Below are 17,001 nucleotides of genomic sequence, written 5' to 3'. Positions count from 1 at the left end.
TGCAGGATTTCAGTCCTTCACGGCGTAGTGTGTTACCAATTGTTTTCCAGCTGGGACCATTTCTGTGACAATGGTCCCAGCTGCCTTGAGATCATTGACAAGATCCTCCCGTGTAGTTCTGGGCTGATTCCTCACCATTCTCATGATCATTGCAACCCCACAAGGTGAGATCTTGCATGGAGCCCCAGGCCGAGGGATATTGACAGTTCTTTTGTGTTTCTTCCATTTGCGAATAATCGCACCAAATGTTGTCACCTTCTCACCAAGCTGCTTGGCGATGGTCTTGTAGCCCATTCCAGCCTTGTGTAGGTCTACAATCTTGTCCCTGACATCCTTGGAGAGCTCTTTGGTCTTGGCCATGGTGAATAGTTTGGAATCTGATTGATTGATTGCTTCTGTGGACATGTGTCTTTTTTACAGGTAACAAGCTGCGGTTAGGAGCACTCCCTTTAAGAGTGTGCTCCTAATCTCAGCTCGTTACCTGTATAAAAGACACCGGGAGCCAGAACTCTTTCTGATTGAGAGGGGGTCAAATACTTGTTTCCCTCATTAAAATGAAAATCAATTTATAACATTTTTGACATGTGTTTTTCTGGATATTTTTGTTGTTATTCTGTCTCTCACTGTTCAAATAAACCTACCATTAAAATTACAGAGTGATCCTTTCTTTATCAGTGGGCAAACATACAAAATCAGCAGGGGATCAAATACTTTTTCCCTCCACTGTATCCATTGTTTATCTATAATGGAATGATGGTATGCTGTATATTTGACTGTGATATGTGGTTGTCTCACCTAGCCATCTTAAGATGAATGCACTGGGTATGGATATACACTACCGATCAAAAGTTTTAGAACAAGGGATTTTCTTTATTTTTACTATAACTTTATTTTTACTATAACTATAACACATATGGAATCATGTAGTAACCAAAAAAGTGTTAAACAAATCGAAATATATTTGAGATTCTTCAAATAGCCACCCTTTTTCTTGATGACAGCTTTGCACACTCTTGGCATTCTCTCAACCAGCTTCAACTGGAATGCTTTTCCAACAGTCTTGAAGGAGGTCACACATATTCTGAGCACTTGTTGGCTGCTTTTCCTTTTCCTGTCCGACTCATCCCAAAACATCTCAATTTGGTTGAGGTCGGGGGATTGTGGAAGTCAGGTCCTCTGATGCAGCACTCCATCACTCTCCTTCTTAGTAAAATAGCTATTACACAGCCTGGAGGTGTGTTGGGTCATTGTCTTGTTGAAAAACAAATGATAGTCCCACTAAGCCCAAACCAGATGGGATGGCGTATTGCTGCAGAATGCGGTGGTAGCCATGCTGGTTAAGTATGCCTTGAATTCTAAATAAATCACCAACAGTGTCACCAGCAAGCACCATAACACCTCCTCTATGCTTTCCGGTGGGAAATATACATACGGAGATCATCTGTTCACCCACACCGCGTCTCACAAAGACACGGCGGTTGGAACCAAAAATCTCCAATTTGGACTCCAGACCAAAGGACCAATTTCCACCGGTCTAATGTCCATTGTTCGTGTTTCTTGGCCCAAGCCAGTCTCTTCTTCTTATTGGTTTCCTTTAGTAGTGGTTTCTTTGCAGCAAGTTGACCATGAAGGCCTGATTCACACAGTCTCCTCTGAACAGTTGATGTTGAGATGTGTCTGTTACTTGAACTCTGTGAAGCATTTATTTGGGCTGCAATTTCTAAGGCTGGTAACTCTAATAAACTTATCCTCTGCAGCAGAGGTAACTCTGGGTCTTCCTTTCCTGCGCTTGATGTGTGTTATTTCTTACATTGTTACCCCAGGAAACCTTAAGTTTTATTACATACAGTCGGGAGGAACTATTGGATATAAGAGCAACGTCAACTCACCAACATTACGACCAGGAATACGACTTTTCGAAGCGGATCCTCTGTTTGGTCCACCACCCAGGACAATGGATCGGATCCCAGCTGGCGAACCTAAACAACGGAGCCGCAGAAGGGGCAGGCGGAGCGGTCTTCTGGTCAGGCTCCGTAGACTGGCACATCGCGCACCGCTCCCAAGCATACTACTCGACAATGTCCAGTCTCTTGACAACAAGGTAGACGAAATCCCAGAAAGGGTTGCCTTCCAGAGAGACATCAGAGATTGTAAAGTTCTTTGTTTCATGGAAACATGGCTCACTCAGGATACGTCATCAGAGTCGGTACAGCCACCTGGCTTCTTCACGCATCTCGCCGACAGAAATAAACATCTCTCTGGTAAGAAGAAGGGCGGTGGTGTATGCCTTATGATTAACGAGACGTGGTGTGATCATAACAACATACAGGAACTCAAGTCCTTTTGTTCACCTGACCTAGAATTCCTTACAATCAAATGCCGACCGCATTATCTACCAACAGAATTCTCTTCGATCATAATCACAGTCGTGTATATCACCCCCCAAGCAGACACATCAACGGCCCTGAAAGAACTTAATTTGACTCTATGTAAACTGGAAACCACATATCCTGAGGCTGCATTTATTGTAGCTGGGGATTTTAACAAGGCTAATCTGAAAACAAGGCTCCCTAAATTTTATCAGCATATCGAATGCGTGACCCGGGCTGGCAAAACCCTGGATCATTGTTATTTTAACTTCCGCGACGCATACAAAGCCCTTCCCCGCCCTCCTTTCAGAAAACCAGCCCCGTCGCGGACCACGATGTCTTGCTCCCAGACAAACTAAACAACTTCTTTGCTTGCTTTGAGGACAATACAGTGCCACTGACACGGCCCGCTACCAAAACCTGCGGGTTCTCCTTCACTGCAGCTAACGTGAGTAAAACATTTAAACGTGTTAACCCTCACAAGGCTGCCGGCCCAGACGGCATCCCCAGCCACGTCCTCAGAGCATGCGCAGACCAGCTGGCTGGTGTGTTTACGGACATATTCAATCAATCCTTATCCCAGTCTGCTGTTCCCACATGCTTCAAGAGGGCCACCATTGTTCCTGTTCCCAAGAAAGCTAAGGTAACTGAGCTAAATGACTATCGCCCCGTAGCACTCACTTCCGTCATCATGAAGTGCTTTGAGAGACTAGTCAAGGACCATATCACCTCCATCCTACCTGACACCCTAGACCCACTCCAATTTGCTTACCGCCCCAATAGGTCCACAGACGACGCAATCGCAATCACACTGCACACTGCCCTAACCCATCTGGACAAGAGGAATACCTATGTGAGAATGCTGTTCATCGACTACAGCTCAGCATTTAACACCATAGTACCCTCCAAACTCGCCATTAAGCTCGAAACCCTGGGTCTCGACCCCGCCCTGTGCAACTGGGTCCTGGACTTCCTGACGGGCCGCCCCCAGGTGGTGAGGGTAGGAAACAACATCTCCACCCTGCTGATCCTCAACACTGGGGCCCCACAAGGGTGCGTTCTCAGCCCTCTCCTGTACTCCCTGTTCACCCATGACTGCATGGCCATGCACGCCTCCAACTCAATCATCAAGTTTGCAGACGACACTACAGTGGTAGGCTTGATTACCAACAACGACGAGACGGCCTACAGGGAGGAGGTGAGAGCCCTCGAGTGTGGTGTCAGGAAAATAATTCACACTCAATGTCAACAAAACAAAGGAGATGATCGTGGACTTCAGGAAACAGCAGAGGGAGCAGCCCCCTATCCACATCGACGGGACAGTAGTGGAGAAAGTGGAAAGTTTTAAGTTCCTCGGCGTACACATCACAGACAAACTGAAATGGTCCACCCACACAGACAGCGTGGTGAAGAAGGCGCAGCAGCGCCTCTTCAACCTCAGGAGGCTGAAGAAATTCAGCTTGTCACCAAAGACACTCACAAACTTTTACAGATGCACAATCAAGAGCATCCTGTCGGGCTGTATCACCGCCTGGTACAACAACTGCTCCGCCCACAACCGTAAAGCTCTCCAGAGGGTAGTGAGGTCTGCACAACGCATCACCGGGGGTAAACTACCTGCCCTCCAGGACACCTACACCACCCGATGTCACAGGAAGGCCAAAAAGATCATCAAGGACAACAACCACCCAAGCCACTGCCTGTTCACCCCGCTATCATCCAGAAGGCGAGGTCAATACAGGTGCATCAAAGCGGGGACCGAGAGACTGAAAAACAGCTTCTATCTCAAGGCCATCAGACTGTTAAACAGCCATCACTAACTTTGAGTGGCTGCTGCCAACATACTGACTCATCTCTGTGAATACATGGGGAAAATAGCCCTCAGGCACTGTGATATCTGGAGAGAGAGACCATGATATCTGTAGAGAGCGAGACAGAGAGCGAGAAAGACCATGATATCTTTAGCAAGTCTAAATATACAAATACCGTAAATTCCGGACTATAAGCCGCAACTTTTTTCCCACGCTTTGAACCCCGCGGCTTAAACAATGACGCGGCAAATATATGGATTTTTCCCGCTTTCATTTTTTTTTTTTTTTTTAAACACATTCTGTGACGTGCTCAGTTTTTTGGCGGCATGAAGCTTTCATTAGACCAATGAAATTGCCGAACGGGTTAAGGTCAAACAACTTTTTTGTTTACTGTTTAGATTAAATCGAGCGCTCTCAAACTTCCCATCATTCTGATTACGGTAGTCATTTTGTCACCCTCATCATGGCAAAGACACGGAGAAATGCATATGATGCAGCTTTCAAGTTGAAGGCGATTGATCTGGCTGTTGGAAAAGGAAATAGAGCTGCTGCACGGGAGCTTGGTCTTAATGACTCGATGATAAGACGTTGGAAACAGCAGCGTGAGGAATTGACTCAGTGCAAAAAGACAACTAAAGCGAACTGCTATTTTTTTTTTTTTGTTACAAGCCGTGTTTCGTTAAAGCCTATTTATTTTTGTTACAAGCCGTGTTTCGTTAAAGCCTATTTATTTTTGTTACAAGCCGTGTTTCGTTAAAGCCTGTGTAAAGTTAATTTGTTTCAATGTACCGGTAGGCACCTGCGGCTTATAGACATGTGTGGCTTATTTATGTTCAAAATATATATATTTTTTTAATTCAGTGGGTGCGGCTTATATTCAGGTGCGCTTAATAGTCCGGAAATTACGGTACACAGATGGAAAAGAGAGAGAGAGGGTCTGGGGAGAGATAGCTAACTTAGTAATGGAAAGAAGAGAGAGTCTGGGGAGAGATAGCTAGCTTAGTAATGGAAAGGAGAGAGAGAGAGAGGGGGAGAGAGAGAGAGAGAGTGGGGAGAGATAGCTAGCTTAGTAATGGAAAGAAGAGAGAGTCTGGGGAGAGATAGCTAGCTTAGTAATGGAAAGGAGAGAGCGAGAGGGTCTGGGGAGAGATAGCTAGCTTAGTAATGGAAAGGAGAGAAAGAAAGCGAGGGTCTGGGGAGCGATAGATAGCTTAGTAATGGAAAACAGAGAGAGAAAGCGAGGGTCTGGGGAGAGATAGATAGCTTACTAATGGAAAACAGAGAGAGAAAGCGAGGGTCTGGGGAGAGATACATAGCTTAGTAATAGAAAGGAGAGAGAGGGTCTGGGGAGAGATAGCTACCTCAGTAATGGAAAAGAGAGCGAGAGGGTCTGGGGAGAGATAGCTAGCTCAGTAATGGAAAAGAGAGAGAGAGAGGGTCTGGGGATAGATAGCTAGCTCAATAATGGAAAAGAGAGAGAGGGGGTCTGAGGAGAGATAGCTAGCTCAGTAATGGAAAAGAGAGAGAGAGAGGGTCTGAGGAGAGATAGCTAGCTCAGTAATGGAAAAGAGAGAGAGAGAAAGGGTCTGGGGAGAGATAGCTAGCTCAGTAATGGAAAAGAGAGAGAGAGGGTCTGGGGAGAGATAGCTAGCTCAATAATGGAGAAGAGAGAGAGAGGGTCTGAGGAGAGATAGCTAGCTCAGTAATGGAAAAGAGAGAGAGCGAGGGTCTGGGGATAGATAGCTAGCTCAATAATGGAAAAGAGAGAGAGAGGGTCTGAGGAGAGATAGCTAGCTCAGTAATGGAAAAGAGAGAGAGAGGGTCTGAGGAGAGATAGCTAGCTCAGTAATGGAAAAAAGAGAGAGAGAAAGGGTCTGGGGAGAGATAGCTAGCTTAGTAATGGAAAAGAGAGAGAGAGAGGGTCTGGGGAGAGATAGCTAGCTCAATAATGGAGAAGAGAGAGAGAGGGTCTGGGGAGAGATAGCTAGCTCAGTAATGGAAAAGAGAGAGAGAGGGTCTGGGGAGAGGGTCTGGGGAGAGATAGCTAGCTCAGTAATGGAAAGGAGATAATAATCTGTTGATGACACTGCAGATATGTGACAGTCATTACTCATATTCTGAATTTAAAAGACATACAATTAAACGAGATGAAAGCGTTGTGTCCAAAGATAATATGGGATGTACTCAATGAGCATTTACTAAACAATGTACTAACAATGACTAAACTGTATTGTGAATGATGTTGTGTCTCCAGCTGCAGCAGTGGGGACTACGCGAGCCAGACCCAGTCAAATACAGCACCAGCAAAGCCAACCAGAACCACCCCCACCTGCAGCACTCACAGCCCTACAGACACAGCAGATGACACTACAACAACAGCAGAACGGTAATACACACACACACACACACACATACACACACTCCAGCTGGGTATTGCTAAATAGTCCTGGTTATTGCTAAATACATTGCCTTGCTAACGACCAGTCGTTTTCATTTCCTATTAGTGTAATCCCTGGTTTCAGAGCTCTCTGCTGTGTGTTGAGATGTGTTGTTCCCCCTGGTGGGTTACGATGGGACACATGACCAGTGATATAATGTTCCCAGGCAGAAAGACACAGATAGGCCTATTAGCCCAGCTGTACTGCTGAAAGAACAGAGAGGCAGCCAGAGAATAGCTCTTTCACTGAGCTATTGTAATTTCTCTCTATATATCCACTATCCTGGAGGGGTGGGCTTCAGTTTTATTGCAATGTTATTGAATGTGTTGCTTAGCGCTCATGCTTTTATCTTTTGCTTGTCTTGTGCATTTGCCTCTAAAGAGCGTTGAAGTGTATTGAAAAAGGACAGACGGTACAAACGAAATGGATCACTATTATACATTTGACCTAGATTATTTTGGATTATTGTCTTCCCTGAACTGTTTCAGCGCGGCGGAAATCCAACTGTGTGAAAGAGGTGGAGAAACTACAGGAGAAGAGAGAGAGGAGGCGACTACAACAACAGGAGCTGAGAGAGAAGAAAGCACAGGCAGGGTCACACACAAACACACACCGTCACACACACCAACACACACACACACACCTTTAACCGTGTGCCATTCTCTCCCAGGAGGTAGATGTGACTGTACCAAACTATGAGATCATGTGTATGATCAGAGACTTCAGAGCCAGTCTTGACTACAGGCCTCTAACCACTGCTGATCTGGTATGTATATATCTAAATCTGATCTGTCTCCTGGTCTAGTTAGATGTAGATCTACTTTCATAGATAGTGGTGACACGTCTTCATTCGCCGCTAACTGAATCACATCTTGTACATATGATATTGTTTCACCTTTCAGATCGATGAGGAGCACAGGATATGTGTGTGTGTACGAGCACGGCCCCTCAATAAAAAAGGTAAGTATCAGAATTTCCTAAATCGAACACAGGCACACCAACTGTTTCATGGTCAGATGGTCTTTTACATGCAGAGATTTAACAGCATCGTAAGCATCACACTCCTCACTCTTTCAATTGAAAACATTCTTTCTATTTCAAAAGTGGGTTATTCAGAACTCCTTTTCACCTCACCCCTCAGAGTTGACTATGAAGGACCTGGATGTGATCACCATCCCCAGTAAGGACGTGGTGATGGTCCATGAGCCCAAGCAGAAGGTGGACCTGACCAGGTACCTGGAGAACCAGACCTTCCGCTTCGACTACGCCTTTGACGACAGCACCGACAACGACATGGTCTACAGGTACGTTTCAAGAACAAAAAGAATGGTGTGAACTGGGCCGAATTCTTACTGAGGAAGTGTGTATGAGTCAAATCTTCCATTGAGATAAACGCATCATTTATTCCAAAGTACACCACCGGTCAAAAGTTTTACACCACCTCATTCAAGGGTTTTTCTTTGTTTTTACTATTTTCTACATTGTGAGAGCCAGTTTCATCATAGCGCTTGATGGTTTTTGCAACTGCACTTGAAGAAGGTAATGATGGACCGTTTTGAGCTGTTCTTGCCAATAGTCTGGACTTGGTCTTTTACCAAATAGAGCTATCTTCTGTATACCACCCCTACCTTGTCACAACACAACTGATTGGCTCAAACGCATTAATAACCTGTTGGGGCTACAGGTTAGCAATGAACCCCGAGCCGGGATTGCTAACAAGGCTGGAAATTCAAAACATCAAAAATCTAATAATTTCAATTTCTCAAACAATCAACTATTTTACACAATTTAAATGATAAACATCTCCTTAATCTAACCACATTGTTCGATTTTCAAAGAGGCTTTACGGCAAAAGCATAAAGTTAGATTATGTTAGGACAGTACATAGCCACAAAAGTACAAACATCCATTTTCAATTCAAGGTCAGGCGTCACCAAAAGCAGAAACCAGCTTGAATTATGCACTAACTTTTGTCAATCTCCATCAGATGACACTCCTAGGACATTATGTTATACAATACATGCATTTTTTGTTCCATCAAGTTCATATTTATATCCAAAAACAGCATTTTACAGTAGCGTGAAATTCAGATTTTTTTCTTCTCTGAAATGCTTCCGGTGAACATAACAAAATTACTATTCGAAAACATTGGTAAATTATAATATTGTCATTCAAAGAATAATATATTATCATCTCGTAATTGCTACCGAATGGCCAGATCTCAAAATAACTTTACTGGGAAATCACATTTTGCAATAAACGGGGTGCTATGCTAAGAACAACAGGCTATGCTATACAGTTAGCATCATCTAAAATCGATAATAACATTGTAAATATCCCCTTACCTTTGATTATCTCCATCAGAAGGGAGGCATCCCAGGTCCGGAACAAATGTGGTTTCTTTTGACAAAGTTCATAATTTATGTCCAAATAACACCAAGTACTTAGCGTTCATTATGCTCCCACAAAACGTGGTGGGGGGCTGGTAAAATCACGCCGAAAAGCTAAAAAAACCTAGTAAATAATCTATTTATGTTCGTTCAAACATGTCAAATGTTGTTTAGCATTAATCTTTTGGTCCATTTTTAACGTTAAACATCAGTAATATTTTCACACAACCTATCCTATGTCTAGATAAAAAATGATGACAAACTCATGTTTCTCAGATTTATGCGCAGGCGCAAAAAAATGAAGTGATGACATGTCAACTTCCTTGGATTCTAATTTGCTCTCTGTTTATCATAGACGCTTCAAACAACTTTATAAAGATCGTTGACATCTAGTGGAAGCCGTAGGTGTTGCGAAATGAATCCTTTCTCACTATGGTATCTATAAAACAATGACACTAAATAGTACAGTCACAAAATTCACATTTTTTTTGATCTATTTTTCACAGGTTTTTGCCTGCAATATGAGTTTTGTTATACTTACAGACACCATTCAAACTGTTTTAGAAAATTCAGAGTGTTTTCTATCCGAATGTGTTAATAATATGCATATCCTAGCTTCTGAGTTGGTGTAGGAGGCAGTTAAAAATGGGCACATCTTTTTTTCAAAATGTCTCAATACTGCCCCCGAGCCCCAACAGGTTTTAAGAAGGAAAGAAATTCCACAAATTCACTTTTAAGAAGGCAATTGAAATGCCTTCCAGGTGACTACCTCATGAAGCTGGTTGAGAGAATGCCAAGTGTGCAAATCTGTCATCAAGGCAAAGGGTGGTTATTTGAAGAATCTCACATATAAAATATATTTTGATTTGTTTAACACTTTTTTGGTTACTTCATGATTCCATGTGTTATTTCATAGTTTTGATGTCTTCACTATTATTCTACAATGTAGAAAATAGTACAAATAAAGAAAAACCCTTGAATGAGTAGGTGTTATAAAACTTTTAAATGGTAGTGTATAATATTGTAATTTTAAATGATCTTTACTGTGATTTGGTTGACATATCTAAAGCATTTCTTCCCTCGTTCCCAAGGTTCACCGCCCGGCCACTGGTTGAGACCATCTTTGAGAGGGGCATGGCCACCTGCTTCGCCTATGGACAGACAGGAAGTGGGAAAACACATGTGAGTTGAACACTTTCGGTGTGTGTTGGCTTTTTAATGCTAAGGCCATACAAAGTTTATTTACTGTTTAACGGATTTTTTTGAAAAGTGAGGCGAGCTAATAAAAGATAATAACAAATTAAAGTGAAATACTATTTGAACCACTTACAAAAATACTAAACAACCTTAGTACAACAAAATATTTGACACTTTTGGTATAATAGTTTTGGAATGACAGTCACAGGGACTAAAGTTTGGGTCCTGGTCATGTTACCCCTTTTATTAAATAGATGTATTTATTTATTTTATTTAACCTTTATTTAACTAGGCAAGTCAGTTAAGATCAAATTCTTATTTACAATGACGGACTACCAAAAGGCTGGGATTAAAAATAAACACTACATAAAGAGAGACCTAAGACAACAACATAGCATGGCAGCAACACATGACAATACAGCATGGCAGCAACACATGACAACACAGCATGGTAGCAACACATGACAACACAGCATGGTAGCAACACATGACAACACAGCATGGCAGCAACACATGACAACACAGCATGGCAGCAACACATGACAACACAGCATGGTAGCAACACAACATGACAACACAGCATGGTAGCAACACATGACAACACAGCATGGCAGCAACACATGACAACACAGCATGGCAGCAACACATGACAACACAGCATGGTAGCAACACAACATGACAACACAGCATGGTAGCAACACATGACAACAACATGGCAGCAACACAACATGACAACAACATGGCAGCAACACAACATGACAACAACATGGCAGCAACACAACATGACAACAACATGGCAGCAACACATGACAACACAGCATGGTAGCAACACAACATGACAACAACATGGCAGCAACACAACATGACAACAACATGGCAGCAACACAACATGACAACAGCATGGTAGCAACACAACATGGCAGCAGCACAACATGACAACAACATGGTAGCAACACAACATGGCAGCAGCACAACATGGTAGCAGCTCAAAACATGGTACAAACATTATTTGCCACAGACAAAAGGGCAAGAAGGTAGAGACAACAATACATCACGCAAATCAGCCACAACTGTCAGTAAGAGTGTCCATGACTGAGTCTTTGAATGAAGAGATTGAGATAAAACTGTCCAGTTTGAGTGTTTGTTGCAGCTCGTTCCAGAGGCTGCAGGGAACTGAAAAGAGGAGCGACCCAGGGATGTGTGTGCTTTGGGGACCTTTAACAGAATGTGACTGGCAGAACGGGTGTTGTATATGGAGGATGAGGGCTGCAGTTGATATTTCAGATAGGGGGAGGCCTAAGAGGGTTTTATAAATAAGCATCAACCAGTGGGTCTTGCGACGGGTATACAGAGATGACCAGTTTACAGAGGAGTATAGAGTGCAGTGATGTGTCCTATAAGGAGCATTGGTGATAAATCTGATGGCCGAGTGGTAAAGAACTGCTGTCAGGAGTTGGATATGTCCCGGCTGAGTTTTAGACATTTTCTCGAGACATAGTTTTTTATAACGGATGTGCTAGCTGAAATATATAACAGTCTACTAAAGCTATCTTACTGTAATAAGCTGCTTCAGCTTCTTTTCATCTTGAAGTCTTTATTCAACCCTTCTTCATTTTAGTTTTTATGTGAAGCTGGGCTTACCTGCAGTCAGATGACCAAACCGCACTCTAGTGGAATATTATTTATATTTTTCATAATTTCATAATTAATAAACATTATTGCATTTTATTAAGCCTAAAATGTGTTTAAGACTACCAAGAAACACACTGTGTGACCCTGATTTTACCCACGGCAGTAAAAGGTTTTAAACATATATCAATTTTGTCTGGCCTAACTTGATAAAGCATATACTGTATGTTTGTTATCACACACTTTCTAGTCTTTCTTTTTTGGCACATTGCCTTTGTTTGAGAGGAGAAACAACCCCTTTCCCTTTCAGACAATGGGAGGGGATTTTTCGGGGAAGAACCAGGACTGTTCTAAAGGGATCTACGCGCTGGCTGGTATGAACACTACACCATATCTCTCTCTCCGGATAAAGTTGCTTTTCTTGAGTTAAAATGTGTTCCTTCTGTGTAAAGTTGTCTCTTCAGTGAAACCCTTTTCTTTCTGTGCAGCGAGAGACGTGTTTCTCATGCTGAAGAAGCCAAACTACAAGAAGTTAGACCTCAATGTCTTCGCCACCTTCTTTGAGATCTACAGCGGGAAGGCAAGTGAAGTGACCAATATATCTTCAAACCCCCTGGAGGATGTGTTGACCGTGTTTATATGACCGTGTATGGTTATCTTGTGGTTGTACTTCTTTAAGTGTTTGACCTGTTTGTATGAACGTAAAGCCAAGCTGCGTGTGCTGGAGGATGGTTGTGGTTGTGTTAACCTGGCCGCGTTGTGTTGTCGTTGTCTTGTGGTTGTCTAGGTGTTTGACCTGCTGAACCGGAAAGCCAAGCTGAGGGTTCTGGAGGATGGGAAGCAGCAGGTGCAGGTGGTGGGGCTGCAGGAGAGAGACGTGAAATGTACTGAAGACGTCCTGAAACTCATCGAGGTCGGAAACAGCTGCAGGTGAAACCTCGGAGGGAGAGAGGGATTATTTCATAGATTGCCATTTTATGTTCTAAAATATATTTTTAAATGGTCTAATTTCTCCTAGTTTTGTCTCTTTTCCTGCTGTTTACTCTCTATCTCTCTCTCCAACATCTCTCTCCCAGGACGTCAGGTCAGACCTCGGCCAATGCCCACTCGTCCCGTAGCCACGCCGTGTTCCAGATCATTCTGCGGCGGCGAGGGAAGATGCACGGAAAGTTCTCGCTGATTGACTTGGCGGGGAACGAGAGGGGTGCCGACACATCCAGCGCTGACCGCCAGACACGCCTGGAGGGAGCCGAGATCAACAAGAGTCTGCTGGCGCTCAAGGAGTGTATCAGGGCTCTGGGTCGGAACAAGCCCCACACCCCGTTCAGAGCCAGCAAGCTGACCCAGGTCCTCAGAGACTCCTTCATCGGGGAGAACTCCAGGACATGCATGGTGACATAATATACATCTCCTTTAACACATACTGGCCTGGTTTGCTGTTTATCCACAAAGCACCTACGATAATGATTTTCTAATGATGTACCAACCCCACAGATTGCCACTATATCTCCTGGAATGGCTTCCTGTGAAAACACTCTAAACACTCTGAGATATGCCAACAGGTGAGACATTCACCTGCCTAACCTCAGCCTAACAGACTGTCTACATCTCACCTACTACTAATTACTAAGACTGTTAGTCGATGGGGAGAAGTTGAATTAATTGTCATTGCAGAATATTCTTCCTCTCACTCCCCCTTCTTGATACGAGCCAAAACATCCTGACCGGATCCTCTACCGTGTGTGTGTGTGTGTGTGTGTGTGTGTGTGTGTGTGTGTGTGTGTGTGTGTGTGTGTGTGTGTGTGTGTGTGTGTGTGTGTGTGTGTGTGTGTGTGTGTGTGTGTGTGTGTGTGTGTGTGTGTGTGTGTGTGTGTGTGTGTGTGTGTGTCTGTGTGTGTCTCTCCCCCTCTCCAAACAGAGTGAAGGAGTTTGGGATCAGCCCGTCAGACATCCCCTTCTCCCAGCAGCAGGGTGGTGGAGGGGGGGGTCGTGCTGAACTCTCCCCCACTAACACCTACGAGTACGATGACTTTCCCACCTCTCCCACCAGGTCTCTCCTCTCTACGACTTCTACTAGCTACCATCCTGTACCTGTCGTCTGTTCTGCCTCTCATTTCACTCCAGGGAGAGGTTACCCCTAAACACAGACCTAGGATCAAATTAACTGTAACCGTATAATAACTATAAGGCCAATCAGGCGATTAAAAATGATATCAATCTGATCCTGGACCTGGGGTAACTTTTACCTACTCCTTTTGTTTCCTTTTTAACCCCTTTCCTTTCTATTAACCATCATCTTAAGGGTTGCTAATGTCTGGTGTCCATATTAGTAAGGGACGGCCTTACATTTTACAGCTTGTTTTATATCATTTATTTAACCAGCATTGGTCCTTCAGTTTCAGTTTGTCAGCGCTGAGTTGTGGCATGATTACATCTTTAATCCTTTCATTCATTTATTGCATTTCATCTATGTTTCTTTCTATGACTCTTTCTTTCATTAATTTCAGAAGCAGTGTTTTGTTTTTCGTGTTATTCATTCCCAGCTTGTCCTTCACTCTTGTGCCTGAGAATGTGTTTTAAAAAATATATATTTCACCTTTATTTAACCAGGTAGGCCAGTTGAGCTACAAGTTGTCATTTACAACTGCGACCTGGCCAAGATAAAGTAAAGCAGTTTGACACAAACAACAACACAGAGTTACACATGGAATAAACAAACATACAGTCAATAACACAATAGAAAAGTCTATATACAGTGTGTGCAAATGAAGTAAGATTAGGGAGGAATGGCAATAAATAATTAGAATTTAGCAAGTAAACACTGGAGTGATAGATGTGCAAGTAGAGATACTGGGGTGCAAACGAGTAAAAAATAAACAACAATATGGGAATGAGGTAGTTGGATGGGCTATTTACAGATGGGCTATGTGCAGGTGCAATGATCTGTAAGCTGCTCTGACAGCTGATGCTTAAAGTTAGTGAAGGAGATATAAGACTCCAACTTCAGTGATTTTTGCAATTCGTTCCAGTCATTGGCAGCAGAGAACTGGAAGGAAAGGCAGCCAAACAAGGAGTTGGCTTTGGGGATGACCAGTGAGATATACCTGCTGGAGCGCGTGCTATGGGTGGGTGTTGCTATGGTGATCAGTGAGCTGAGATAAGGCGGGGCTTTACCTAGCAAAGACTTATAGATGACCTGGAGCCAGTGGGTTTGATGACGAATATGAAGCGAGGGCCAGTCAGCGAGAGCATACAGGTTGGAGTGGTGGGTAATATATGGGGCTTTGGTGACAAAAACGGATGGCACTGTGATACTGTGATAGACTACATCCAATTTGCTGAGTAGAGTGTTGGAGGCTATTTTGTAAATGACATCGCCGAAGTCAAGGATTGGTAGGATAGTCAGTTTTACGACTTGTTGCGAAATAGGAAGCCGATTCTAGATTTAATTTTGGATTGGAGATGCTTAATGTGAGTCTGGAAGGAGAGTTTACAGTCTAACCAGACACCTAGGTATTTGTAGTTGTCCACATATTCTAAGTCAGAACCGTCCAGAGTAGTGATGCTGGACGGGCGGGCAGGTACGGGCAGCAATCGGTTGAAGAGCATGCATTTAGTTTTACTTGCATTTAAGAGCAGTTGGAGGCCACGGAAGGAGAGTTGTACGGCATTGCAGCTCGTCTGGAGGTTAGTTAACACAGTGTCCAAAGAAGGGCCAGAAGTATACACAATGGTGTCGTCTGCGTAGAGGTGGATCAGAGACTCACCAGCAGCAAGAGTGACGTCATTGATTTATACAGAGACAAGAGTCGGCCCGAGAATTGAACCCTGTGGCACCCCCATAGAGACTGCCAGAGGTCCGGACAACAGGCCCTCCGATTTGACACACTGAACTCTATCTGAGAAGTAGTTGGTGAACCAGGCGAGGCAGTCATTTGAAAAACCAAGGCTGTTGAGTCTGCTAATAAGATGTCCATTCGTTGCCATTGGTTCATTGACTGTTTTAACCAATCAGATCAGTCAGATCACGTGGTCAGGGAAAGCTGAATCCTACTAATGTGAGTGTGGTGTGTGCTCGAATCCCCTAGCCTACTAGGGGAAAAATCTGTCAATGTGCCCTAGAGCATGGCACTTAATCCTAATTGCTCCTGTAAGTTACTCTGGATAAGAGCGTCTGCTAAATGACAAAAATGTGTGTGTCGACAGGGTGAAGGAGCTAACGGTGGACCCAGGGGTGATGATGGAGGGACGGGGGGGAGGAGGGGGTCACAGCGTCACCCAGCTGGAGGTCCTGGAGGCTCAGTGGGGGGTCGGCAGCTCACCACAGAGGGATGACCTCAAACTGCTCTGTGAACAGAACGTAAGAACATACACACACTCCTTCCGTACAGTCACCTCTCTATGTACTGACTAGTACTCTCATCTGCCTCTCAACTCATGAAAGAATATCAGTTTATTTTACTGTCAGATAAAATGTGTGTGGTTCTTCAATATAGGAATGATTTCATAATTCAGCATAACACCTCCCTCCCTCCCCTCTCACTCTCCTCTCTCCCCTCCCTCTATATCCTTTCTGTCTTCCCTCCCCCCTCTCTTTCCCCCCTCTCTCTCACCCATCCCCCCCACTCTCTCTCCTTCCCCTCCCTCTCATCCCTTTTTCTCTCTCTCGCTCTCTCCCTCTCTCTCTCTCTCCTCCTCTATCTATCTCCCCTCTCTCTCCCCAGGAAGAGGAGGTGTCTCCTCAGCTCTTTACCTTCCATGAGGCTGTGTCTCAGCTGGTGGAGATGGAGGAACAGGTCCTGGAGGACCACCGAGCTGTGTTCCAGGTACACATACAAACACACACAAGTACATACACACATACACAATCACACACATATTATTCAGAGTGTGTCTTCTATTCTCTGTGTGTGTCCGGTGCAGGAGTCTATCCGTTGGCTGGAGGATGAGAAGGTGTTGTTGGAGATGACAGAAGAGGTGGATTATGATGTGGACTCTTACGCCACGCAGCTAGAACAGATCCTGGATCAGAAGATAGACATCCTCACTGAGCTCAGAGGTAATGGGGTATATTATAACTGATTCTAGTTCAGAATAAGTCACATTATTTGCAAGTAATTAGCAAGTATATTATTCTGATTTTTATCTAAGCACCCCTTCTCTCCTC

The 17,001-nt window shown here is 43.9% G+C and overlaps 1 protein-coding gene across 1 annotated transcript in view; it reads left to right on the top strand.

The window, feature by feature from the left end:
- Window positions 1-17,001, top strand: part of LOC106568303 (kinesin-like protein KIF2A) — a 33,924-nt gene that overhangs the window by 14,982 nt on the left and 1,941 nt on the right. The window contains exons 5-19 of the mRNA XM_014138516.2: window positions 6,435-6,566; window positions 7,107-7,207; window positions 7,289-7,384; window positions 7,521-7,578; window positions 7,760-7,922; window positions 10,100-10,190; window positions 12,145-12,208; window positions 12,323-12,414; window positions 12,622-12,764; window positions 12,911-13,226; window positions 13,329-13,396; window positions 13,753-13,884; window positions 16,041-16,194; window positions 16,559-16,660; window positions 16,758-16,893. Of these exons, the coding sequence (XP_013993991.2) occupies window positions 6,435-6,566; window positions 7,107-7,207; window positions 7,289-7,384; window positions 7,521-7,578; window positions 7,760-7,922; window positions 10,100-10,190; window positions 12,145-12,208; window positions 12,323-12,414; window positions 12,622-12,764; window positions 12,911-13,226; window positions 13,329-13,396; window positions 13,753-13,884; window positions 16,041-16,194; window positions 16,559-16,660; window positions 16,758-16,893 (1,848 nt within the window). The remainder of the gene's footprint in view (window positions 1-6,434; window positions 6,567-7,106; window positions 7,208-7,288; window positions 7,385-7,520; window positions 7,579-7,759; window positions 7,923-10,099; window positions 10,191-12,144; window positions 12,209-12,322; window positions 12,415-12,621; window positions 12,765-12,910; window positions 13,227-13,328; window positions 13,397-13,752; window positions 13,885-16,040; window positions 16,195-16,558; window positions 16,661-16,757; window positions 16,894-17,001) is intronic.

The sequence above is a fragment of the Salmo salar genome, chromosome ssa13 (assembly GCF_905237065.1).
Source record: "Salmo salar chromosome ssa13, Ssal_v3.1, whole genome shotgun sequence".
Classification (NCBI taxonomy): Eukaryota; Metazoa; Chordata; class Actinopteri; order Salmoniformes; family Salmonidae; genus Salmo; species Salmo salar.
This window is presented reverse-complemented; position numbering and strand designations above follow the sequence as displayed.